Genomic DNA, 24,463 nt, shown 5'->3' with positions numbered 1-24,463 from the left:
ATGCGTGTCTAAACTCAAGACGGCGATCGATGGATGTAGTGCTAAGATAATGATAATTGCAAATCTTCACCCTCCAGTTTCCTCCCTTTGTCATTGCACCAGCAGTTGGATGCCATAAATACCCTCTAAAAAATCGCCCTCACATTGGTGTCAAATTCTGGATGCTTTTGCCTTCCTGACGCCCAAGATATTTCTCCCTCACCCCGGCAAAATACCTCTCCGCTTCTCCGGCTCGCACCGGTACCCCGTCCTGTTTAATCTCCCTCCTCAACTTTTCACCTTCTTCTAGATTACCTTCTCGCATAGCAGCTTCCAAAATCAACGGTCTCGCCTTAGCTATCCACATATCGCCCTCCGCTACTAAGCCCTCAATTCGCCTCCTCAGATCCTTTGCCTCTGCCTCGGGATCAGTGTCCAAGTCCATCATCTTGGTCGTGATCGTGGCATTTTTCGAATCACGCTTCTCCAGCTTAGATGCCGTCGATGAAAAAGATGAAGCGAAAGCTGAACCTGCTTGGTTACCCTGGCCGCTGGGTTGTTCGACTCCCTCCAGGACTTCATTGATTATCATTCCTGCTGCTTTGGATAGGATGCTGAGAAATGAGACTTGGGCATTTATCTCGTCCAGCCTGTCCATATTGGAAATACAAGTAGAAGCGTGGATTCCACCGCAAGTCGAGCATTTGCTAGCCTGTGAAGCGGGTTTGCGTGTTTCCTTGGAGGTCTGGAGAGCTTGAGAAGTCTGGAAAACTTGATTAGGTTGAGGGATGAGTAACTGTTGCTGCTCGTACCAGATCGGGACATTGAGTTTGACGATGAGACTGGGTTTGAGGGATGTCGGGGTGAGATCGGGGCTAGGGGCTGACTCGGCTGAGGCGCGATCATGGCTTGGGCTGGTGTCATGTATAGCTGGTGGACGGCTAAGAAGAGTGATTCCTGGTGGTTCACGGGGTTGGGGATAATTTCTGTGTGAATAATTGCTTGTAGTGACGGCTTGCTGAGCTGATAGGAAATGATGGGCTTTGTACCGAGTTGGGACTCTAAGTTTGATAATAAATCTGGGTTTCTGAGAGTCGGGAGCGGGAGTAATGTGACTGGTCGAGTTACCAATGTACTGTGGACTGGGGCGATGTAAATGTGGTGCTGTGATGGGTGGGAAGATTTTTGTTGTGTCGACATTGGTATTGTTTTCGATACTGGACTGATGGAGGGCTTTGCGCTTCTTTGTGTGTGCAACTGGTTCGAGCACAGAGTGGACATTGGTCGGAATCCAGCCTCTCCGTGGAATCGGAGCTTCTTTCCCCTTCCTTGTCAACAATTGGTCATGACTTTCGACTTCACCGCCGGCTTCTGAGGTTGAATCTGAGTATTTAATGGAAGTTTCTTCTTGCTTCCTTTGCAGATCGAGTGGATGTGCTGCAGGTTGGGTATCAATAACCTTAGGATCATCTGCGAGAACTGCATTTTTCAATGGTGAAGGCTTCTTGACGAAGCGGTTCTTTCGCCATAATCTCGAAACTGGTGTCAGCAAACGCGCGTCAAGGGCAGTCGCGACTCCGAAGAGAACTCACACCAGTCTAGGCATATTTCATTCGTGTCATGGATAGAGATTTTAGAGCAGCTGTGCTGATGTCAGTCTTTGAGATGTGCTGCTAGGGTTGCAATATCTTGTTGGAGACGGGGGGAGTCTCGAATTCCAGTATTTTTTGTTCAGAGGAGTCTAACAAGACTTGAAAGAGGGGGCTTTATAGATTAAAATCAGGTTTGGAGAATATGTAGCTATTCACCCGAACACGAAACATTGATGGAATGGAGTGCTGAAATCGAAGGTGACTCTCAAAAAGTTGATCTGAGAAAGCCACCCCCCAGAATCTTGCTTGCCTAGTGAGTAGATCACTTTGAGGTGTGCACTTGTTGTGCTCAGTATTCGTTAGCTGGGCAAAGCGTAGATGTCCCTTCAAGGCTGTCTCGGAAGAGAATGGGTGAAGATGGGGGCTATTCAGTAGATTGCTTCACACACAGAGGGGGGGAAAATATGATGGGCCGAATATGAGATTTAATGAGCGATAATTAAGGAGCAAAGTCGTAAATGCCGAATTCTGTGTTCACAGTTCTCATATTTCAGTATCTCCTCCAGCTCCAAAACGAACCTATTTAACCTTTTGGACCCCAGTGGAGTAAAATCGAGAAGCGAGGCTTGACTAGCGAATCCGGTCGTAGCTCTCGAGTGGATCACTCCTTTGAGCAAGGGATTAAGTCGCTTCTGAAGCCAGATCAAGACAAAATACTCCACTGCAGCGTGCACGGACAAAAGGTTCGTTTTGGAGCTGGAAGGGATAAAGCTACTCTCATCTTTCGAGAAGCCTGTAGGCAGACACAGATGTTAATTCTGAAGCTGTGTCTATAGGAAAGCTAATGATGACGGCTCTCCAATCCATGTAGATCTTCTCACAATGTTCATTTCGTATCACTACAATACTCCGCAGTGACACTCAAGAGGGAAGCGTTCTTTGTATAATCGTCCATAGTCACAGAATCCCTTCTCGTAGTGTCTCGAGCTGTATATACTTCCATCAGAGACTCATCCACGGCAGAAGCTTCCTTCTCCGCTACTGCTGGTGTTTTTGAGAGCTCCCGCTTCGTAGCTTGAAAAACGCGCTCTATTTGATCCCCCATCAGCGCGAAGAGGTCGTCAATGCTCTCCTCCAGATAATCTCCAGCATCTTCAAAGTTCGCCTTAGCCCTCCGAATTCCCTCTTCATCGCCTGTACGAGCCGCAATCTCTAAATGCAACATCAAAACCCGTGCTCTGTACCTCCAACACATTGAAAGAGCCCAATGGGCTACGTAGTCTTTGTGGTAGCCAATGATCGTATTCAGACTGAGATCTTCCAGCACCAGCTCCTCACTGGGCGGATAGATCTTCACTTCGGGTTTTTCTCTCTCGAGCTTCTTGATCTGGTTCAACGCGCATTCCAATTTGTCTTGATGAGCAAGCAGAGAAATTCCGTGCACGCAACCGCAGGTGTCGCAGACTTCAGATGCTTGAGATCCGTCATTAGTGGTGGTGATGGTCGTGTTGCTGCTGAATGATGAGTCATGGCAGGCTAAGGTACCGTTCTTGATATTGTTTTTGCTGTTATTGAATTGAAACATCCGCATGTGAGGGAATATTGAAGGCATTTTCGCGTCGTTTAGAGGGGGATGTGGGTTAGTAAGGATGTTGTAAGAAGTACTAGAAACTTAACATTACACTCGCAAAATACCGAGATGTGCTCGAGCCTTACTAAGTATACAGCGATACGTCTGTTGGGTTATGAATAGAAATCGTTGATACTGGACGATGTTGACTTTTTGGATGCTATTTGGGAATGGAAAGGTGACGGAACGACAAGAGAAAGAGCTCGGGCTGGTAAGTCGATTTTGACTAGTCCTCGCTTAAATTCCAAGACAAATGGGGGTGAGAATGGGAAGGAGCTTTCAAGCGATGAACTCCAGCAATTGTATCAAATCGATAAGCTTTTCAGGGATAATCAGAAATAGGCTTTCTTTTCGTTATGCTAGTATCGTATGACATTATAAAACTGACTATAATCTACATATTGTAGATGCATCTGCAGCCTAGTGATAGGAGACCCCAAAGTCTGATGAGTTTGACTTCACAAAGAACGAGAAGAAACTAACTGCGACAACCCTCGGCCTGCTTCTTTATTTTCTTCATATGTTCATCGCCGTTGTTGATATAGCAAAGATGTATGTTTCGCGCAGCCTACTCAGTCTCTTGGATAAATTTACGCCAAAAGTTCTTGCCCCGCTGGCCTCAAAGTGTGGAAAAAGGTCTCAAGAATCCTAACATGGCATCCCTCAAGCTTAGCATTAGGGAACCGCAACCTACTGTCAATACTAAGAGAGCAACAAGAATGAAGGCTTTCGAGACCTTCCACAGCAAGCAATTTTACTCGACACCAACGCCACTCTTGGCATCCACCAGCTTCTTGGCCCCTTCTCTACATTTCTGGATCATCCTCGCTGATACTTTTTTACGATCTGATTGATTTCTTCATCATATTGGCCTGTGTATATCGGCAGACGAGCCCTTTACAATCAAGCTTGTCCTCCAAATCATGTACTTCAACATCTCATGATGCTTCGAATTGAGCGGTTTGAGCCCTTTCCTTACGAAAAGTTCTGGAATATCACTTTTGAGATGATCAAAATACTTGATTAGAACTTTCAATAGATTTTTGTTCACGACAACGTTGAGATTCCTCCTCTTCTCGACAGTGGAAGCGTTCGCATTGCACGTTGTCTTTTGTGTGTTCGCGGCCATTTTGTTACTTTCCATGAGAAGTTGTCCAAATTCACGAGCAACTCTCTGATACAAGCTGACAGTCCCGTTGATGCTTCATCCGCTTGTTCCAAATTCATGAGATCTGAATTGATGAGAGTCATGAATCCCTTGACCTCATCCCGGACGCCAAGAATGGTTCTCTCCTCGTATTCGACCGAACATAGCATAGCGCTGGCAAGTCAATCAACGTCTACACTGATATTGTGTGGATCGTCTTTCGTAGATTGATGAAATGCCTGGTGAGCGAGATCACAGTCCATTTTCATGGCATGGAATGACAAGGCGCGGGCGTTCCACGCACTTCCGACCCTTTACAAACTTTCCAACTCCTGCTGAGCTCTAAAATTCGGAGTTCTAGCCCATTTATAGTGGAGATATTGTATAGTTGTATGATTTTCTTGGATGTTTCTGCGATTAAAAGGCTGTTTGCGATAGTTCTGTGCATATTTCGCTAGGACTCGGCGGATCATATTTGCAGGCAGCTTGTGGCCGGTCCCAGGTGCAGAAAGACTCAACATCTGGTCGAACAGCACCCTTCACTCTTCGTGCGAAGTATAACACTGAATCTTATGGTTCTGAAATTTAGCAATGCTTTTGTCCTGAACTCCTAGCTCGTAAACCACGTTTTAATCGTGTTAAAGAGAGGCCACGTCCGTGTTTCTTGAGTTGGAAGATTGAGATTATCTGGTCGCTAGCCGAGGTGGAAATTGCTCAAAATAATGGGAGGAGTGAGACGTACTAGGTCCTGAGCTTTCCGTGGCATTGTTACCGGCAGAGAGACAATAAGCTCTTCTTGGTAGCAGGGTCCAGCTCCATTATCTTCAAGCTGGGTAATCGATACAGTCAGGATTTTTTTGGTTTTGTTCTGCCATTTTCTTGGGGGTCCACTGAATAGGGGGTTTCATATGAAACGATCAAGAGCTGGGTTTGTCCATTGGCTGCTATATTTGGAGCGCTCTGCCCATTATCTCTCTAGGATACAAGGCCATTACTTGCATATTTTGCAGTGCCTGAGATATCCGACAATTTATTGCCTCAATCTATTCAATGAAAAAACAATCCTGAGTAAACAGACACTGTCCACAAATTCTTCAATCTGCATTCATCAGGTCGACGACACCAGCCCACTCACAATCAAGTCTTTCCTCAGCAGAAATCACGTGGTTCCATGATCCAATACCCAGAGCTGTCCACTTGAATCTCTTCAACTTTGCGTGGTAATCATTTAAGTTCTGGCAGCGACTCTCTAGTCTTGCAGCAGTCAACTGTCCCTTGTATGACGGCAACTGAACTCGTTTCAGCAAGATCTTTTCTGCTCTTTCGAGAAGCTTCACCTTGGACAAAGCTGTGTCGAACTTCTCGAGGAGAGCAGTGCTTAGAGATGCTGGATGCCCTGGCTGAATGAGGCTGTTGCTCTCTCGCTTCTCCATCTTCTTCACCTCCTCCGCCCACATCAAGTTGCACTGCTCCAGCAGCTTCTCCATGTTCTTCATAAGGCTGGCATTGTCACCGGCGTCTTCGATGTGTTGTTCTATTGTCTCCACCTGAGATTCGTAGATCTTTAGGGCTTGTCGGTCATTCTTGTAGGTCTGGGTGTCGCTCTGGTTGACATTGTCGGCGAGGTTGAAATGCTTGCAGTAGACACAATTGTCGGACGCCAAAATCCTCGTGACACCAGAGCTGTTGGAGAGCGAAGCACTTTGAGCCGCAATCTGGCCGTGGTGCCTCATTATATGGCCACAGATGAACTTCCATTCGTAATTGACGCCAAGCTTGACGGATGCCATGGCTGCGAAGGTGACTTGCAGATAAAATTGGAGGATATGGCAGTACCTAGAGTTCAAGGTCAGTAACTGACGAGTTGTGGTCTTGAGATAAGCTGTTGATTATAAAAAGAGAAATTTCAGGACCCAGACACATGTAACTAACCAGATCGAAGGTTTTTTCCTCGCGTCCAAACGTTGCGGCGCACAACGACGCAGACCGAACCAAGACGTTGATCTTGAGATGCGATGTGCGAAGACCTAAGCTAGGTGGCGCAGAAGAATGAAGGAGATTTAGACGCGACGGAGAGTAGACCATGGGAGGGGCCTAAGCAATCTTGAACTCAAGAACATGCCTGAGTTCACTTTTCAGTGTCAGCACTAGATGTTGAAAATGAATAGATGTAGAGGTGCAAGACTCACACAGTTTCAAAACCTGAAATGTCAAGTTCTATACAGAAAGGTGAAAGTCTTTCAAACAGTACTCTACAGTTAATGTCAATGTGATCACCAAGCGAGCCTCACTCTTGTCGAATTTATAAACATTACCTTACTTGGTGCCATCCAGTCGATGCAGGTTCATCAACTGTTGACTCCTGGGTGAGCTTGCAGTCAGCAATTTCTGGACCTAAAGCTCATCATTGTATTAATGTAGGTGTCTCTTGTCCTGCCAAGCTCGCCAGGTATCTGCAATCTAACGACCCAAGGTAATATCACGTTCATCTACTCAGATCCATCCCTCCCACCAAGTATAAACAACCTCTTTTCTATTTTACCAACATAATCTCACCACCTATCACTCTCCAGCTCTTTCACACCCCTTTAGCCCTCATCCATAAACCTAACAAACCTCCTCCAAACATCCATCAGATTCTTCTCCATCAAACCCTCCACTTGCATTCCACTACACCCAGCCACCCCACCCGTGCTCATATCTTCCAGCTCTCTCCACAAATCACGAAAGAAACGATGCCTTGTAAAAATCTCCCCGTTCATTCCAGGATCCAAAGCTCCCTCACTAACATTTGCAGCTTCAATGTCTTCGCTCTCAAGTAAAGTAGAGCTAGCTTGCAAGAGGAGATACGCTTTATCTCGGACGAACGTAAAGTTCTCTTCCAGAGTTCCGTAAGGAAAGGGAATCGACGGAATACTGGAAGTGTATATCCCAGCACTGCGCTTCTCAACCTCCCACACCTTCGCCGCCCACTCTTTGTTACACCTATCATACCACCCCCAAGCTTTCTTTGAACCCTCAGTATCTGCATCGAGGAACTGCGCGTATTTCAGGACTTCATCTCTCTGTGCAGCAAGAACAGCAAGTCTGAGGGCGTCAGCACGGGTGGTGCTTTCTGCGAGAATGTCGGCTTTGGAGGTGCCGTGGATTGGAGGAGGATCGTTATCTTTGAGAATTTTTCTCTTCTTCCTTTTCTTGTTGTTGTTATTCTCGACAGATGCTGCTAGCTCTTTGCACATCGGACAGAGCTCTGAGAATGTCTTGTGGAGTTGGCGGGGGCCGAAACGGATGGGGTAGAGGGGGTCTTCGTCGTCGTGGATGAGCATGTGGTTGCAAGTGTAGGTCCAGCGGGTTTGATAGTGCTCTGTGGTGTTATATGACCTGAACTCGGATTTATCTATGCTGCTGGTGTTCTCGGGATATAAGGTCGCGTTGAGCGAGTTATTTCCGGCAAGATCTGCAGTAGGAGAGAAGAAGGAGCAGCTATGATGCCCATTCAAGGAATATTGCGCGTGAGCCTCAGTAGAAGGTTGGATGGGAGGCTTGGTATGATCTTCGACAACCGTCCGGGAACAGCATTCTTCCTCATCAGAGGAGATGGACATGCTGCAACTGTGGTTGTCATCTTCGTCTTTCTCGAACGGGGAGCTGCAAGCATCGAAGTCCATAAGGAAAGCCATGACTGAATAGAGGAAGTGAATGGAAAGTGGCGCAGCGTCTGACCTATTCTTTGGGTATTAAACAGTTAGTACTGAAGTAGTTATAGATCAGATTGGTATGAGGCTGTCAAGAAGCAGAACCTTGGTGTGAAGCAGCGACCCGGGCAAATTTGAGGAGCAGTATTGTTGTGAAAGTTAGTGCTTGGTGTAGTCTAGGATCAAGATCGCGTACTGTGAGGTGTGGGATGCCGCAGAGACAACGCGATCAATTTGTCTTTCGGGAGATTCGCGAGAGTGAGTGGTTCCTGTCTTTGCGCGCCAGAAAGGAAGTAAACAATCTCGACCTCGTTGATTAGCTTGCCCCGCTTGCTCCAATCAAGTAGGTAAGCGAGGTCTCAACCACGCTGATGGAATTCAAGTCCGTAGATACTTTGCTCGTAGAAGTGAAAATTGTTGATGATGCTTAGAGGTCGTATATTTGTTATATGTATGCTTGGGAGTAGTTGAAAGAAACACGTCTTTCTTTAGTCTTAAGCTGAAATCTGCTGCTTATTCTTCCCTGTCAGGCTGCAGTTTCACAACCGTGGCAACACAACGCTAGAATAAGATTTCCTTTAAAAGATGCTTGGGGACACAGTAAGGAAGACTTCAAAGAATACAAAACCTGTATGTAACTTACTGAGTGGAATGTCATTGTTTGTTGGAGCTGTTCACAGACTTCAACAGAAGCAATGGAAAGATTTATCATGGAGTGCAACCAAAAATGCAAATCGCGGGGAGGAACCTAACATAAACCGGTGGGTCTATAGTAAGACTGATTATATGAGGAGAACATACGGTAAGGCAGCACAAAATAGATCGAAAAAGCAGACAAAAAACCTTTTCCCAAGCAGCCATGACAAGACACACAACATTTGCCAACAGCACAAGCTGTAACGACATGTGCATTTCAAACAATCATGGGCATTGCCGTCATCATTCTCCTCCTTGCTGTCAACAACAGCTTTGTACTGCAAAAGACAAGAGTTCCACCACCATCACCACCCACTCGACTATCGTCAAGACTTCCAGCAACGCTGTGCTGCAAATCATTGTCAACCCAAGATTAACGAATAACACCTTCACCGTCAATAACTCCTCTATCAATACCGAGCCACTTGGCCCCAAGAGCCTGGCCACTAGCGCCGTCAATACTGAGCAACCCCTCTGCACTTGACGATCCTGGATCGGTCACCCCTTTCTTGAGACGAACTCATCTGTCGAGAGGAAGACAGAGCAACGACTAGACATGCAGCAGCGACGAAGAACATATGTCATCATCATGATTTACGTCGCGGAGTTGTATCGTATCGTTGTCTTCCACTTCATCGTCTCCCTACAGGAGAGAGGTGTGTTAGACCAGGTGAAAATGTTGAGATGGAGGGATTGGAGCAGGTTTTTGGAAGCTCGTAAGGTTTTGAGGGAAGTTTGGCTCGGGTGGCTGGATGAAAAGGAAATGAAGTGGGAGAAGACTAGAGATCGTTGGATGGGAACGGGTGGAAGGTTGACGAGAGCATAGGAGTTGGGATGACAGTGAGATGCCAAGCCCTTTTTCTCCTGCAAGTCCATGTTGCGAAACTATGACAAACATAACAATGTATCGGTGGCAAGGCAACAATTGGCAGCGACAAAACTCGACGATCACAATGGAATTGTCGATCACGGGCACTTGCTGTACTAGTAGTCAACACCATGAGTGACTCCACATAGCATATGATCCATCTCAGCTTGAAAAACGAGACCGATGACAGGACAAACGGACATAAATCAGGCTCAATCTCAAACGAAATTGAATAGGCAAAAGGAAACATGACAGGAGCTTTCATCAGCTTCACATTGCTGCACACTATGCATCGCTCAATCCCAAGCTGCAATGCTGTTGGTCTCCTACCTGTAGTGCATTTCTCTTCTTTCCGTCAAAGAGCACATGTAATTTAACCAAATTGCAGTTTGGCAAGATACAGGATAGATGACAAGCAACAAGATCCACCGCTGCAAAACGATATCCCTCGCGTCTTGACTTCAGACTACTGCTGGACTATTGGATGGAAAGTTTTCAGTTAATTGAGCCATTGGACCAAAAGGGTTTGCACAGACTTCCCGTTTGCTGCAACTCTCAGGCCCTCCTCGCTTCGGTGGCTGCAGTGGCGGGCGGGGCACGGGCTCGGCGTCCGCCAATCTGCTCGAGTTTGCTGCACCGCGCGGATCAATTGCACAACGCCAATGATAACCACCGCCCAAGCACAGCCAGATCCAGTGATCGAGTGATAGATATCGTAATGCCCGAGACTTGTGGAGAGCCGTGCTCGCCATGGTGCAACGACAAGACTCCAGCATCGAGATAGTGGCACAGACCGTCGAAGTCGACCCCGCGTGCTCGAGAAGAAGGAGAAGGGCGAGAAGGGCGAGAAGGGCGAGAAGGGCGAGAAGGGCGAGAAGGGCTCGACTCAACTCGACAGCTACCAGCAGGATGCTCAGCTGCATCCCAGTCCGCCCAAAGCCACGCCACTCAGGGTTTGAAGGCGGAATAGAGAAGGCTCGTGCGACTTCAGCGAGCGAGAAATGCACAGCACAGATCATCAAAGCTGTCATTTGTGACATCCAAGCGAATTGTGACCTGTGTGTGAGGACTCGAGCAAGTGCAGTGCAGTGCAGGAACCAGGCACGGGATGATGATGGATGGATGTGACCATCATAATGGAATGGAATGGAATGGGCTGCCCGATGCAGAGCGAAAACGTGCAGGTAACGCCAGTACTAAGTGCCCGCCCGAGTCGCACTGGCTGGCTCTGGCTCGCCGGCTACCTTACCTTACCTTAGAGTAGGGCTTGACGGCTTGGATGGCTGCAGGAAAGTTCGAGTAAATAAAAATTATGACTTGTGCTTATGAGAGAAATTCTTGCCGATGTCTGGTCTGGTCTGGTCTGGAAGCTGCGCCATGCGAAGCTGTCAATTGGAAAGCAAGGAAGCATCAAACAAGACTAAGGTATCGAGGAAACGAGTAGGTTAACGAGTACCTAATAAGGTACCTAGGTAACGAGTAACAATCCCCCCGTGCCTGCCCACCCACACCACATAACACCACCTCGCCTCACCTCACCTCACCTCACCTCACCTCACCTCACCTCACCTCACCATCCCATGGCATGGCATGGCATGGCATGGCAGCCACGCACCTTCCCGAAAGTATTAAGATACGTCCGCGTCCGCATCCGCTCCATCCCTTACGTCCACGTCCACCTCCACCTCCAGCCCGACTTCCTTCCTCCTTATCCTGAAAACTTCACTTCTCCTGAAGTTGACCAGCTCCCAGACATATCTCACGATGTCCCATTACCCAGACTGGTTGCGGTGGTATAAGAAGCCTTCGTACGTCGACGTCAATAAGTTCGCCACAGATATCAGTGACAGTGCCGGCACCGCCTCGAATCCCAACAGCCCTCGGAGTAGTGCCGAGACCAAAAGGAGGAGCAGCCATGATATACCCTCAAAGCTCAGCCTGGAGAGGATCTTAAAGAATAGAACATGTAAGTACCGTCCACTTGGAAACACTTGCAGGTTACTGATATCCAAGATAGGTAGTCCAATGTCGCTGTATGACTTCTACATGTACCTGAAGTATATTGAGCACTCATCAGAGAATCTGGAGTTTTATGTTTGGTACGTAGACGACAGAGTGATGTCGAAAGTGCTGTTATGGTGCTGACAGTTATGCGACCTCAGGTTCAAGAACTACGAGGCCGGGCGTTCGACCGCGTTCCCAGAGTTGCCTCGTGCTCTTACGCCAGTCGATGTCAATGGCTCTGGAACAAACTCTCAAACGAGTCTTGCGAAGCCGGAAAATGATGGGAAGTTTCAAGAGCACAGGATCCAAGAGACTGAAGGGCAAGACTACTTCAATTTCGAAGAATGTATGTGATGGCCATGTTGATAATTGGAGAGTTCGCTGACATCTCACAGCCGCGATATATTCTCGTATCTCAGCCTTCGTTAGCCCAGGAGTAGCATGCGGGTCCAAAGGATGCGAAAATGGACGACTATCTCCCGTGTACAAACGACCATTCTCAGTTGTTGAGAAGATTGAGGCAGAAGCCGAAGCAAAAACATCAACAGAAATCGAGAGCCTGCGACGAGATGAACTTGATACCATACGGACAGTGTTCCTTCTCCCAGGATCGGCCAAGGAGCTCAACATTCCGGCTCCCATGCGGCGCAAGGTCCTTGATGCTATTGCAGCGTCCACTGATGCCAAGCATCTCGAACCAGTCGCAGAACACTGCTACCTCCTTTTGAAATCATGTTCACACAGAAACTTCATTCGTCTTGGCGTATCGAATGGGACTTTCGAGACGATTTGTATGGCGACTGGTCTAGGTATTGTCCTCACAGTTGGCGGATTTCTTGCGATGTTGCTATTGGCATTTGCATCGCCATCCTTTAGACACTGCTCTCGCTGGCGAGGCCTCGGTATCTGGCCAATGTGGAGCGTTGGTGTAGGACTGATACTCTCTGGGATACGGGGTAGCTGTTTCTTCCTTCTATTATTTTCCAGAAGACAGCCTCTTCCCTGGGAGAGATTCGAAGACGACCCAACTCCAAAGCAGCGATCCCGTTTTATCCGACTGGTTTCGAAACTGATGATATTCGACCGCAAATTGAAAGTAAAAGATGATACCCTGAGACGGCTCCAGAGGAAGGTCGTACTGCAAAGTGTGATGGGTGGAATGGCGTTCGCTACAGTGATGGTTATTGTATTCTTGAGTCTACCGATTTGGAAGAAAGTCTGATAGGATTGAACACATTCGCTGAGTGGGGTAATATGTATATAGCAGTCTCATACCAGTCATATCCATTTGTATTGAATGACAACATTTTTGAAGAGCTCTGTTTCTGTGTTCTGTGCATTGTGCATTACGAAGATGGACATGACGTGTAGGTGTCGTTGAAAGAAAGTTCAGGCTGATCTGAATGCAAAAGCTGTTCTAGTAAGGAGACGCCTTGCGGGGCAGCCGGAAATTATCTTCTAGGCAGGGCTGACATGTGCGAGCATATCCCAGCCCGCTCCAAGAAATAGATTGCAGCATGGCTCGTGCTGACTGACGCTTTCCAGTCCATTATTCGTGGGTCTGCTGGAGAGCAATAGAGGATTTCAGAAAATAGAAATGACAAGAAGACGAGTGGGCAAGGATGCACGAAGAGATAGAAGCTAGAATGCTGGAGCTCATGATAGCATACAGCATGTCAGAATACGCAAGTGGGGAGAGCGAAGAGGAAGAGGAAAAACTAGACACTATTCAAAGGTTGTTGGAAGCACTCTACGTCCCCTTAAAACCTTGCAGCGTTTACTGACTTAGACGCAGATGAGTGTCCTCAATGTTGGGTATTGGCAGCCCTTCTTTTTACATGAAAGAATGACTTTTACGAGGAAGTAACGCCTACTTTGGTAACAAAGCAGACCTTCTCGCAGATTCAGTCATCTATTGAAAATGCTCTGAGATCCTGTGCGGGATCCATACCTTCACCGTATTCCCTCGCAAAACTCAGCAGCTGCTCAGCTCTCCTCCACCCCATCGCCAACCCTCCCAAGTCAGTACCAGCTTCTACCTGAGTCCTTAACCACAGACTGGCTTCATCCCACGCCGCAGTCTATCCAACCAAATATGAACCCGTCAGAACGGTCCACCATCCATACCCTCCCACACCTCATAATCCTCATCCTCTCCCTCCTTCCTCTCGCCCTCCCTTGGTTTTTGGATAACCTTCGCACAAGACCAGTCGTTAGGATCTTGGAACTCCACTGCTTCGTTGGTGAGCATGTCAATGTCACCGTCTGCGTCGAGCATGGAGCGGGAGGCGGTTCGAGCGGTATTGGTGGATGTTCCGTTGTCGTGGATGTGTTTATGATTCTGATCCTGGACTGGCTCTCCTCCATTTCTTTCACGAGCTTCTTCCAAGTTTGCCATATCACAGTCCCCCTGCACACTGTTCAACCACTCCCTGACCCTTGCCTTTTCCTCCCTCTCATTGCCATTACCATGACCCTCCCCATTTTTATCCTCATCTCCTGCCCCAGCACTCTCGTCTCTGACACCCCGCCACCTCTCTACTTCCCTTTCCCTTTCCCTCCTCTCTTTCTCCGCAACGCTAAGCTGATACTCAATACAACAGCAGCAGTCGTAGTACCGGCGTTCAGGTTTGTTGGTCAAGTCGTGGCAGAGGAGTGGGTTATTGCGAGTGCAGTGTAGCCGAATGAGGTGTTTGTGGCCGCAGTCATCTGGCGAGAGAGGGGGTGGTTAGTGGGATGAGAAAGGGAGAAAACAGACGTAGGTGAGGAGGTGGAGGTTGAGGAGCGGAGAAGAAGAGAAGAGAGCAGAAGCAGATGGGTGCTTACACACGAATGTTTTGGCCAGGCACATGGTTGCAGGTGGGATCAAGTCAGTCTGACCAAGCTACGGAAAGTATCTCGAGACGATGTGATGCGGTGAGCTACGTTGCAACAAGAGACACACGACGCGGTATTTTTATGTGTCCGATGGTGCGCGCGTTGTTTTCGCTCGCTCAGATTGGAGTTTTGATCCCTGGGTGGGTACAGTTTACTTCTGTTGACTCGGCTTTGAAAGTCAAAAGTGAGAGGGAGTGTGTGATTTCAAATATCTGCAGCAGTCGAAAGCAAAGTATAAGTCGAGATGGCGAGTTTTGTTTGCCTATTCACGTTGCTAGCGGGAGCATGAGGAAGCTCGAAGGCTAGATTTCAGATAGCGTAAAGGAAATGACAAGCGCCGTAGAGTGGAGCAAGGAGATTCACCTTTGTCAATTTTCCGTTCTATTGTTGACATTGCGGTAGACTGATTGCCGAATTCAGCTTTTAGGGGCACGTGGATATCGTAAGCGAGAAATCGAACTGTTGTCAACAATGGCAAGATTTGCGGTATGTTAACCTTGTGAACATGAACTTATCCAACGCTTGTAAGCTACAAGCTAATCATCATCTATAATTTCTTCCACCTTCAACCAGCTGAAGTCAAGCCCGTTATCTTCCTTAACTTTCTTCAATGCCGTCCTAGCTTTCTTATGTAACCCCTCGACCACAACACCCGAATCAGCTTTTGAAGGCGCCAGACTCTCTTCATCACTCTCAGATTCCTCACTCTCATTCCCTCCATTTTCTGTCTCCGTCTCATCTCGCTCTTCACCTTCACTCGCCTCCTCATCCTCATCCTCCCACTCATCATCTTCCGCTTCGTCAGGCACAAAGATTTCATTGTCACTCCACGCCTCCAACTCTTCCTCGTCTTCAAGCACCTCTTTGACCATCTCCTCTGCCCCGTCGAAAACGAACTTCCAGTTTGGTTTCTCCTTGCATAGATCCAACATATCCTTTAAACCTCCAACCTTCTCCCGTTGAGTTTTCACTAGAACTTTAGCGATATCGTCGCTGTGAAACAGAATTGCTGTTGTGAATGCACTCCCGTACCAACCTCCTCGGATAGTAGGATCTGCACCTCGAGCAAGCAGGAGGCGGACTATTGTTAAGTTTCCGGAATTGCAAGCGGCGTTGAGTGCAGTTCCGTACTGGCCTCCAGTGATATTGACCTCAGCTCCATGTTCAAGCAGCAATTTCGCGGTCGCCTTCCTCCCAGCAACACAAGCAGCCTGAAGGGCAGTTCGATATCTCCCACCCAGCATATTAACATCTGCACCTTGTTTTAGCAGCAAGCGAATGAGAGCAATCGGCCCTTTAAACGCAGCAGCTTGCAAAACTGACACGAAAGTCCCAGCCTTGACATTTATATCCGCACCATGTTCCAACAAACAAGCTGCAGCTGCCACATTACCCACCACAGCCGCAGCATGTAACGCCGTCCCATACGGACCAATAGTCTTGGCATTAACATCCGCACCCGCTTCTAGAATCCGTTCAATGACTCCCACGCAGCCCTCGTCATCCCATAAAGCAGCACTCTGCAATATCGAGCCGCGTTTCGTAGCGAGATGCACGTCTGCGCCCGCTTCTAACAACATATTGATATCATCCATATCCTGTGTCTGACAAGCAAGGAACAATGGACTCCGTCCAGATTTCTCCCACACGAGATTTGGATCCGCACCTCGATCCAACAGCCGCTTCACCATCCCCGGCTCGCCCTCTACAACCGCCGCTCCCAATGGTGTGGAGTTCACGCCCCCAACAGCGTTCACATCAGCCTTGTTATCCAGAAACAAATCAATCAGCGCTTCTTCGTCATCCGAACGCTGTACGATCGCGAAACTTAAAGGAGATCCCCATTTTCCGCAGGGCACGTTGACGTCTGCTTTGTGGCGTTGCACAATTTGGTGAACGAGGGTGTGGCAGGCTCCTGAAATGGCGGATCCCAAGGCGGAACCCCATTTTCCTCCATAGATGGTATTGGAGGCGCCGTGCCGGTAGAGGAGCGATATGGCGGTGTAGTAGCCGGAGCGGTAGGCGCATGATAAAGCGGTTCCGTAGGTGCCACCTACAGCGTTGACCTCTGCACCTGCGTTGAGGAGGATTTCGAGCTTTTCGATATCGGCTGGTTGGTTGTGTTAGTATTGGTCTTCAATGCTTGATCGTCTTTAAATGGGGACCAATTGTGAAACTGTGTGGACATTTGGAGATAGAGAAAACAACAGAAAGTAATCGAGACACTTACTGTCACTATCGTCACAGAACGACGCCTGGAGTGCAGAATGCCATTTCCCACCTGTCTTATTCACATCAGCACCAGCTTCGATCAAAATCCTCACTCCGTCAGCATCTCCATGACACGCCATAGCAATGATCGGATATGGCACTTCTCCTCCACCGTTCAAGTTCACGTCTGCCCCGTACCGAAGGAGAGCGTGAAAGCCGTTAGTCTTGTAAGCTTCGGAGTTTGAGTAGTCGCCACAACAAGCTGCAATGAGGGCAGTTCCATACTTTGAGTCAAGTTAGGACTTGGTAAGAAGAGATCTTGAGGGTCGCTTACCTGGCCAACATGATGCTGGTTGACGTCTGCACCAGCCTCCACAAGAAGATCAATACACTTCTCACTCTGGGACAGAGCTGCAGCCTGCAATGCCGTTCCAAAAGTCCCACCAACAACATGAACATCACTCCCCAAATCCAAAAGTGTAGCAACTGACTCCGATTGTCCATAATAAGCAGCACATTGAAGTGCAGTTTTAAACACTGTATCCTCAGCCTCGAGTTCAAGCTGCGTACCAGCCTCAACCAGCCTCCGAATCAAAGTTACATGGCCATACTTAGCTGCCACCTCGAGCGCAGTAACAGTAACGTGGTCTGCATCCAGATCCAGATTAGGTTCACAGCAGAGATTCACATCCACCCCCCTCTCCATGAGAATATCAATAATCGCCTCATTCTGCAACCGAACTGCAGCCATCAGCGCTGTGCACTCGTCGCCATTAACAGCATTCGGATCAGCACCATGATCCAAGAGCAGACTCATAGCAGGGATGTTCCCTCGCCTGACAGCCGCTATCAGAGCACATCCCGCTTTCTCCTTGCTTCCCGGCGTGACAAGTTCGTTGACATCAGATCCAGCTGCGAGGAGCATCTCCAGGACTTTTGGATTGCAGTGATCGCTATCTATGGCAGCTATCAAAGGAGTGACGTGCAGTCCAGCTTCTGCTTCAACGGAAGCACCAAGATCGAGAAGGACTCGTACTAGGTGATCGTTCCCTTTGTGAGCTGCAAGTGCAAGAGGTGTCCATTCTTCAGTAGAGCGGAGCTCGCCCATCCCATCAATATCGACGCCATTACTGATGAAATAGAGAACGAGTTCTTCGTGGCCTTTACGAACGGCCATTATTGTAGCGTTTGCCGTATCGTAGGTGTTTTCCATGGGTACGCCTAATTCGACAAGTAATTTTACCATTTCGAGATTGCCTGCTGAGGCGGCACTCACGAGCGCTGTTCCTCTTACTCCACCATCCATGTTGACATCGACTCCAGCGTCGGCAAGCACGCGAACGATATCTTTGTGTCCATAGAATGCAGCAGCTTGTAATGAGTTCCCATAATGCGAATCATAAGCCTCGACATCCGCACCAGCAGCAAGCAGAACCTGTACGATTTCCAGATGCCCTTCTGCACTTGCTGCATTCAGTGCATTTCGATGCTTTCCGCCTTTGGCATTGACGTCTGCTCCATGAGCGAGCAACAATTCCACGACGTCAAGTCGACCCGCACAACACGCAGAATGCAAAGCATCGGCACCTTTATCGTTCTCGTCGTTGACTCGAGCTCCGAGATCTATCAATTTCTTCACAAGATCGATCTTGCCGAGGGCAGCAGCTGCCATGAGTGCACACGCGTGTCGACCACCCTGAGCGTTGACATTTGCACCATTGTCTAGCATCTCATTGATGATTGAGTCGTCTTTCCCGACTATCGCTGCGATCAAAGGGGTAGAGTACCAGCCTCCTCGGCCATTGATTGAAGCTCCGCCTTCCAGTAAGAGTTTTGTGACCCGGCGATGTCCTTTCTCTGCTGCTGCTGATAACGGTGTTCCATATCTTGGATCTGCCACTTTGAGGTTTGCACCTCTTTTAAGGAGGATGCTAACGACATCGGGATGACCTTCTAAAGCTGCGATTTGGAGCGCAGTGCCGTATTTGCCGCCTTTGCTATCGACCGACGCCCCCACCTCGAGGAGGACTTCAGTAGCGTCTGCATGACCTCGAGAAGCTGCTAGATAGAGATATCGAGCAAGCCTCTCTATGTCTACATCTGTGAAGCATCTCTTGAGAAGTATATCTATTACCTTGCCATGGCCCTCGGCAGCTGCCGCTGTGAGGGGGTCATCCGTGTTCTGCTGGTCGATAGGGATCTTGGCTCCTTCGTCTAAGAGGGAGTCGACAGTTTTAGAAAGGCCAAAGAACGAAGCGTAGTACAGAGGCGTGATATGAGGAGGTGGCATGATGGTCAATGCATTTCGTCGATGCTGTAAGTGATAGATCTGTAACCACAACTCATAGTTTCCACGTCGCTGCACATCTGAATGAAACAACTTTTCGATAAGTTCATGGATCAGGTCCTCGGATGTCGATACGTGGTGAGCATGAATCGGCCAGGACTTCGCTGCATATTCCAGGAAGCTAAAGTCCTGGAGAAGGGGAACCACTTCCTCAACAGAAACCGCGGGTCGGCGATCAAAGTCTCGGTAATTCAGATATGTCAAGCACACCGCAGCGAGCTCAGCATGGACTTGCTCTTGTGCGATGTAATAGACACCCAAAATATCCTTGATCCTCGGCGAAATCAAGAATTCCTTAACTGTGAAATGAGCCAGTGAAACTTTGTGATCATCGGACACCGTGATCAAACTACTGCAATAACCAACGATGTCTTCCGGATCCATTACATCATCGGGATCAACATTCTCGTTTATCAGAACTCGGATCGATGGCTATCGCGGACGCCAGTTCTTTCAAAGTCATCTCTCTGGCACCACGGACGAGCCATTTGAGTAATTTCTGGACGATTTCTTGGTGGTCTTCGTCTATTGACTGAAGGATTCTGAGGTAAGTATCCTCTAGCGTTTTGGGGAGATGTTTGAGAGCTTCTCGGATGGCATTGTGTGTTTTGAATTTGCAGAGGTGGTCGATTTGGCAGTTGATCCATTGGAACCTGCAAGTCTCACAGTCAGTTACAAAGCAGCTCACGAAACCAAGGGATCATGGGCTGATCGAGAGACTTACATTCCCTCCGCTTTCAACACCAATGTATCAGAAATCTGCTTCCGCAATTCCTCATCCTTAACCTTTAATTTCTTGCTTGCAATCCTCGTATTTAGCGTCGCATTGACATAACTCTCAATATCGCCCTCCACATGCGTTGCCCTCATCCTCAAATTCGGGAAATCCTTGAGTTCCTCGTTAATCAGTGGGTCCTCTCTCGAGCTAACCAGAATCTTGACATGTTCCACCGAATCTCCAATCGCCGAGATAGCTTTCAAAATGCATTCTCGATCGTGACATTCGTCTACGGCGTCGATTACGATGAAGACTTTCTGGAACGAGGCATCGAGGAATTGGCTAAAGTTGCTGCGGACAAGATCGAGTGATGGAGGGGCGAGTTTGGCGACTCGATCGTCTTCATATTGGTCTTTGTAAAATTTCCGTACGTTCTGGTAGACGGCCATGTTTTGGCTGCTGAGTTGGTTGAGCAGTGTTCGCAAGACCGTCGACGGGTCCTGTTTCATCGGGTCTTTGTAATCGCAGAAGAAATACGCGAGCCCAACTTCTTCGCTCTGGTATTCGTGCTTCAAATAATTGATGACCGTGGAAATCAATACAGTCTTCCCAGCCCCTGGAATTGCATGTAGCCAGAAGAGAGGCGAGATGTCGTCGTTCAGCCAGTGCTGGAACTCTGTGCAATTCAGAAACCATGATCCTGTGGAGCCGTATCGCAGCTTGACGGATGCAGCATGGTTGCTCAGGACATCTGCAGGTGCAAGCCATTTAGTGATTTTCTCCATGCCATCTTCATCTAGTTCACTTTGCCAACGTTTCTGGAACTGCTCTGTTTCCTCCCATCGACTGGTCTGCACCGTCCTCTCTTGGGCAGCTCTGATACGCTCAGCGTGAGCTTCTTCCTTCTCAGCTAAATTGATCTCAAACTCAATCTTCGCCATAACTTCTGACAGTCTTGTCCGGATCTCTCCGAATTGGAGCTTGAACGGTTTCCACACGAGTTTGATGAGCGTGGAAAGTCCGACGGGTGTGATGGCCCGCAGATGGTTCTTGCTTGTCCGCTCGCTGGCTTTGACGAACACATGTCGCGCCTTAGTGCAGAACTCGAACATGATTTGGAAGACTTCGACCATGAATGACTTTAGTTGATCATTATTGGGGAAGAGCTGAGGGAGCCGTCTTAGTTGAGAAAGATGCAAGCCCATGATCTCCATCATGTCTGATATCTTTTCAAAGTACTCGGAATACTCTTTCGCCAACTTATTGCTTTTAGTAAAATCCAAGCACATTATTTGAAAAGCTTGAGTGTACTCACATGTAACACAATCCGAAAAGATCCCCATAGTGGCGACAGAATCGTTGAGCTCGCATTCGCGATGACATCAAACGCAGCGGCATACTGCTCAATACCTGCAATGAACGGCTTCAATGCCACAGAGGCTTTACGGCTAGCACTTTTGCCTTCTGCGGGATTCCCTTGTAGTCAGTTCCATGCTTCAATGTATGCATGTTCGAGCAACAGTCATTCGGGAAAAACCAACTATGCACACTCTCCGCGGTCATAACATCGCCCAGCAAATTCTCGACCACAGTCGTAGCAACAAAAAGATCTTTTTCCTTAGGCGACAGGGTCTCGAAGAACAACTCCACGATTCCGCCAAGCCGTGTTCTCAACTCCCTATGTCAGTAGGTCAGTCCGTTTTCTCTTCGCCCCCAAATCGATCCCACCTACCGGTCGGACACCCTCCCCATCATTTTGACCTCAGAACCCACAAATTTGATATGCGAAAGGATACGGAAAGACAAATGGAGTGCAGGGCATTGGAAAAACGAGATGTTCAAGGAAAGAAATAAAATATGCGTAGGGCTGAAAAGTGTTGTGGTGAGCACAAAACTTTTGGCCCCCAATTTGACGCCACAAGCACTGTCATGCAGTCAGCATGGAGCTGGCGCCTATTCGGAGGGAAATAGGCGGCTGTTAATTACCGTGGTGTACGTAGATAGTTACACATACATATATGGTTTTGATGGGTTGGTTGATGGTTGGCAGTGGTAGGTGTGGTACTTCTTTCTTACTACGCATTGGGTGTTACTGTTCGCGAAGGGTTTCGGACACTGGATATGACTAATTCTTGCCTCGACATTTTTCAGCGGCATAAGAGGAAAGCTTCTTAATCCATGCCCGCGGAGACGGACGCAGGAACTAGCCTCACTTGAGGCAGTTGACATTTGAGACAAAGCCAGGATCGTAGTTGTTGCATCAGTGCATGGTTCCTTCAAGATTGGCTGAGCTGGACAAACAAAATTCATATATCTCTATTCATCCAACGCCAATACGCTATCAAATTAGCCACACATTGCAGCTACGTGCAAATGCCTTTGCTAAAGAATTGAACGCCACCATCCCAAGAAAGGCCATTCGCTAATTTTGGTGTGTCAAACATCATGAAAACTAACGCAACGCCGTAGGCAGTATTCATCCAAACACTGCCGCACAACTAGATAATACAAAGTAGAACTTCCATCACATCTGGTGCAGCTCAGGGAAGTATTGAGCTATTTTCAATGGGTCGCCATAATTTCTTGGTGGCGGAGAGTCAGGCTCCGGATCTGGAACAGGGTGATTGATTTGTGGAGGTTCCATGGCCGAAAGAGACTTTCGCTTCTTCTTTGTGTTCCCTTGCTCTGGTGGCTTGGAAGAGTCTCGTAAGCTGAGGCTCTGTAGCGGTGATAAATTGCGAAGGTCAGATGGTGGAGTTGAGATTCTTGGAGGGACGGTCTCGTTGGCGGGTGTTAGTGCTGGCGAGCCTGAAGTAGCATGCATGGAAGGAGTGAGGGTGCTGGCGAGGCTTTCATGTAGGCTAGATGACATATTTGATACCTTGCGAGGTGCAACGCCTGGAGATTTTGCGGATTTCGTGCCATTACGGACGCCCTTCTCGTTCGTGACCAAGCCCTTGTCTTGGGCGAATTGAGAGGAACGACGGTGGTATGGATTGTAGCTATAGTATTCATCAATGATTGGATGTACCATGACCGTTTGCTTGTGAATTGTCAAGGTCGAGTTTGTTGGGACTGTGACCCAGCTTTCTGTTTCGGATTAGTGACTTTGTACGAGGAAGAAAGAAATGAGATTCGGGTTCTTGTACCTCTTTCAAACGTCAAGGGCTCGCTGGCAACCAAAACAATATCGGCACCTTTATCCCGACGATCCATCTGGTATTCGCCTTTTGTACTCTTGTCTTCCCACGTGGTTCCCGAAGAATAGTACAGACTAGCCGCTTCGTCGGTACGACTACTGACATATCGAGTACAGACAACACTATGCCCGTCCGTGATAGCAAAGTTCAACAAACTTCTGGTGTCTACATTCTCCTCCTCCACCACACTTTGTGGAATGTCCGCAATAAAGTCGTTGATCTGTTGGATTGTTCTCAGCATAGCTTGTCGTAGAACACCCGGTCCAAATCCGGTCTGTGGGGGAGAGCTTGGGTTGTGTCCCATGCGCTCGAGGGTGTCCAGATACAAAGCAAACGCCCATTCGCTGTCTGTTCCACCATGTACACCCAAGTACCACTTGTCTGCCAGCCGCTGACCTAGGGGCCGCTTGATTTGTTTCCATCCTCCTAATCCTCCGTTGTGCATCCACATCAAACTTCCGTGGTAGAATGGGTGGCAGTTGTCATCGCTCAGTGAGCCTTCGGTCGTGGCACGAACGTGTGCGAAGATAAGATGGGAAGCAGTCTTGGAGGCGATTCGTTGGAGATTGACGCAATTCCATGCAGGCGTCGTAGATGTAAATATGCAAGGTTCTGGACCTAATTTAGGTTCGGTGTAGTATCCAATTCCAAACCCATCACCTGCAACGCGTCAGCAAAGAGGAAGTGAGTGAGCAGATGGGTCCAAACGCACCATTGTGAGGCCTTCTCATATCCAAACGGAGGCGGGAATCGAATGACTGTGTGAGGATGGAATGTGTGGGATCAAGAATCAACTTGGAGAGCAGGATCTCATCAGACCCTTTGTAGACCTGAAATCTGTTAGCTGGTGCTTCGTGGCCAGACGCGACGCTGTGCTTACAAGAAAGCGACACATCTTCCCAGGTACTCAACAGCTTTTGAAAGATTGAGAGTTTCGTTGCACGGAGGGATTAGGAGGATGCTCTCAAAGGCCTTGTCATTGGACCAAAATATTGAAAGAGTCCGAAAGTGCTGTTGGAAGAAAAGGTCGTAAGTGAGTCAAATCGCTGAGCTCGGGAACAGGAGTAGGGGGCGCAAGGCTGAGAACTCAGATGGCGCAATCTAAGGTCAAATAGGAAGGGGAGGACGGACAGCGAGGAAAAGCAAGCAATTACCCGGACGAGCGACGGAAGAAAGAACGAAGAGAAGACAAGACAAGACACAAGTGTAGAAAGGGCAATAAAGCTGCACCTACAAAACCGAGAGTGAGTAGAAATGGAAATGATGAATGGTGTATGTACGGGAGGTACGAGTAAGGTATTGTGCCCAGCTCAAGGCTACCAAAATTCCCGTACCGTCTGCGCTGGTTGGAACGTTGAAGGGGCGGCCGGGCGCCGGGTCTGGGAAGATGCAGCTAAAATCCAAGATCCACCTCCACCCTACAGTACGAGTACGAGTACGAGTACCTGCACCCAAGTGACCCAACAATCGGGAGTCGGGAGTCGGGAGTCGGGACCGAA

At 48.3% G+C, this 24,463-nt stretch overlaps 9 protein-coding genes across 10 annotated transcripts; 1 reads left to right on the top strand and 8 right to left on the bottom strand.

The window, feature by feature from the left end:
* Positions 1 to 139: 139 nt before the first annotated feature.
* Positions 140 to 2,110, bottom strand: ONS95_009190 (uncharacterized protein; the record flags this gene model as incomplete). Its single annotated transcript, XM_058502763.1, has 2 exons — positions 1,572 to 2,110; positions 140 to 1,511 (listed from the first exon to the last, which is right to left on the bottom strand). Exons 1-2 carry the CDS (start codon positions 1,583 to 1,585, stop codon positions 140 to 142), a joined length of 1,386 nt encoding a protein of 461 aa, XP_058361692.1. The 5' UTR covers positions 1,586 to 2,110.
* Positions 2,111 to 2,444: 334 nt separating this feature from the next.
* Positions 2,445 to 3,368, bottom strand: ONS95_009189 (uncharacterized protein). Its single transcript, XM_058502762.1, has one exon. It carries the CDS (start codon positions 3,181 to 3,183, stop codon positions 2,458 to 2,460), a length of 726 nt encoding a protein of 241 aa, XP_058361691.1. The 5' UTR covers positions 3,184 to 3,368; the 3' UTR covers positions 2,445 to 2,457.
* A 2,074-nt stretch (positions 3,369 to 5,442) lies between these two features.
* On the bottom strand, positions 5,443 to 6,138 carry ONS95_009188 (uncharacterized protein; the record flags this gene model as incomplete). Its single annotated transcript, XM_058502761.1, has 1 exon — positions 5,443 to 6,138. One exon carries the CDS (start codon positions 6,136 to 6,138, stop codon positions 5,443 to 5,445), a length of 696 nt encoding a protein of 231 aa, XP_058361690.1.
* A 602-nt stretch (positions 6,139 to 6,740) lies between these two features.
* On the bottom strand, positions 6,741 to 8,498 carry ONS95_009187 (uncharacterized protein). The gene has a single exon (XM_058502760.1). It carries the CDS (start codon positions 8,026 to 8,028, stop codon positions 6,937 to 6,939), a length of 1,092 nt encoding a protein of 363 aa, XP_058361689.1. The 5' UTR covers positions 8,029 to 8,498; the 3' UTR covers positions 6,741 to 6,936.
* Positions 8,499 to 9,667: 1,169 nt separating this feature from the next.
* ONS95_009186 (uncharacterized protein) lies at positions 9,668 to 12,989 on the top strand. Its single transcript, XM_058502759.1, has 4 exons — positions 9,668 to 11,573; positions 11,625 to 11,706; positions 11,770 to 11,957; positions 12,007 to 12,989. The coding sequence occupies exons 1-4, from the start codon at positions 11,372 to 11,374 to the stop codon at positions 12,831 to 12,833; spliced, it is 1,299 nt and encodes a 432-aa protein (XP_058361688.1). The 5' UTR covers positions 9,668 to 11,371; the 3' UTR covers positions 12,834 to 12,989.
* A 726-nt stretch (positions 12,990 to 13,715) lies between these two features.
* Positions 13,716 to 14,462, bottom strand: ONS95_009185 (uncharacterized protein; the record flags this gene model as incomplete). The annotated part of the gene is made up of 2 exons (XM_058502758.1): positions 13,716 to 14,320; positions 14,438 to 14,462. The coding sequence occupies 2 exons, from the start codon at positions 14,460 to 14,462 to the stop codon at positions 13,716 to 13,718; spliced, it is 630 nt and encodes a 209-aa protein (XP_058361687.1).
* Positions 14,463 to 15,024: 562 nt separating this feature from the next.
* On the bottom strand, positions 15,025 to 19,430 carry ONS95_009184 (uncharacterized protein; the record flags this gene model as incomplete). The annotated part of the gene is made up of 3 exons (XM_058502757.1): positions 15,025 to 16,598; positions 16,719 to 16,983; positions 17,034 to 19,430. 3 exons carry the CDS (start codon positions 19,428 to 19,430, stop codon positions 15,025 to 15,027), a joined length of 4,236 nt encoding a protein of 1,411 aa, XP_058361686.1.
* A 13-nt stretch (positions 19,431 to 19,443) lies between these two features.
* On the bottom strand, positions 19,444 to 21,776 carry ONS95_009183 (uncharacterized protein; the record flags this gene model as incomplete). Its single annotated transcript, XM_058502756.1, has 6 exons — positions 19,444 to 19,699; positions 19,771 to 21,023; positions 21,080 to 21,228; positions 21,306 to 21,442; positions 21,497 to 21,688; positions 21,751 to 21,776. 6 exons carry the CDS (start codon positions 21,774 to 21,776, stop codon positions 19,444 to 19,446), a joined length of 2,013 nt encoding a protein of 670 aa, XP_058361685.1.
* Positions 21,777 to 22,033: 257 nt separating this feature from the next.
* Positions 22,034 to 24,310, bottom strand: ONS95_009182 (uncharacterized protein). Of its 2 annotated transcripts, XM_058502754.1 has the most exons (5): positions 24,096 to 24,310; positions 23,845 to 23,975; positions 23,677 to 23,794; positions 22,914 to 23,624; positions 22,034 to 22,854 (listed from the first exon to the last, which is right to left on the bottom strand). In XM_058502754.1, exons 2-5 carry the CDS (start codon positions 23,857 to 23,859, stop codon positions 22,289 to 22,291), a joined length of 1,410 nt encoding a protein of 469 aa, XP_058361683.1. In that variant the 5' UTR covers positions 23,860 to 23,975; positions 24,096 to 24,310; the 3' UTR covers positions 22,034 to 22,288. The 2 variants fall into 2 exon arrangements, with proteins under 2 accessions (XP_058361683.1, XP_058361684.1); XM_058502755.1 differs by having other exon boundaries at positions 22,914 to 24,310.
* Between the last annotated feature and the right edge of the window lie 153 nt (positions 24,311 to 24,463).

Source organism: Cadophora gregata, assembly GCF_030347475.1.
Source record: "Cadophora gregata isolate MNR1 chromosome Unknown scaffold_3, whole genome shotgun sequence".
Taxonomy (NCBI): Eukaryota; Fungi; Ascomycota; class Leotiomycetes; order Helotiales; family Ploettnerulaceae; genus Cadophora; species Cadophora gregata.
Note: the sequence above shows the minus strand (reverse complement) of the source record. Positions and strands in the feature narration are given on the sequence as shown.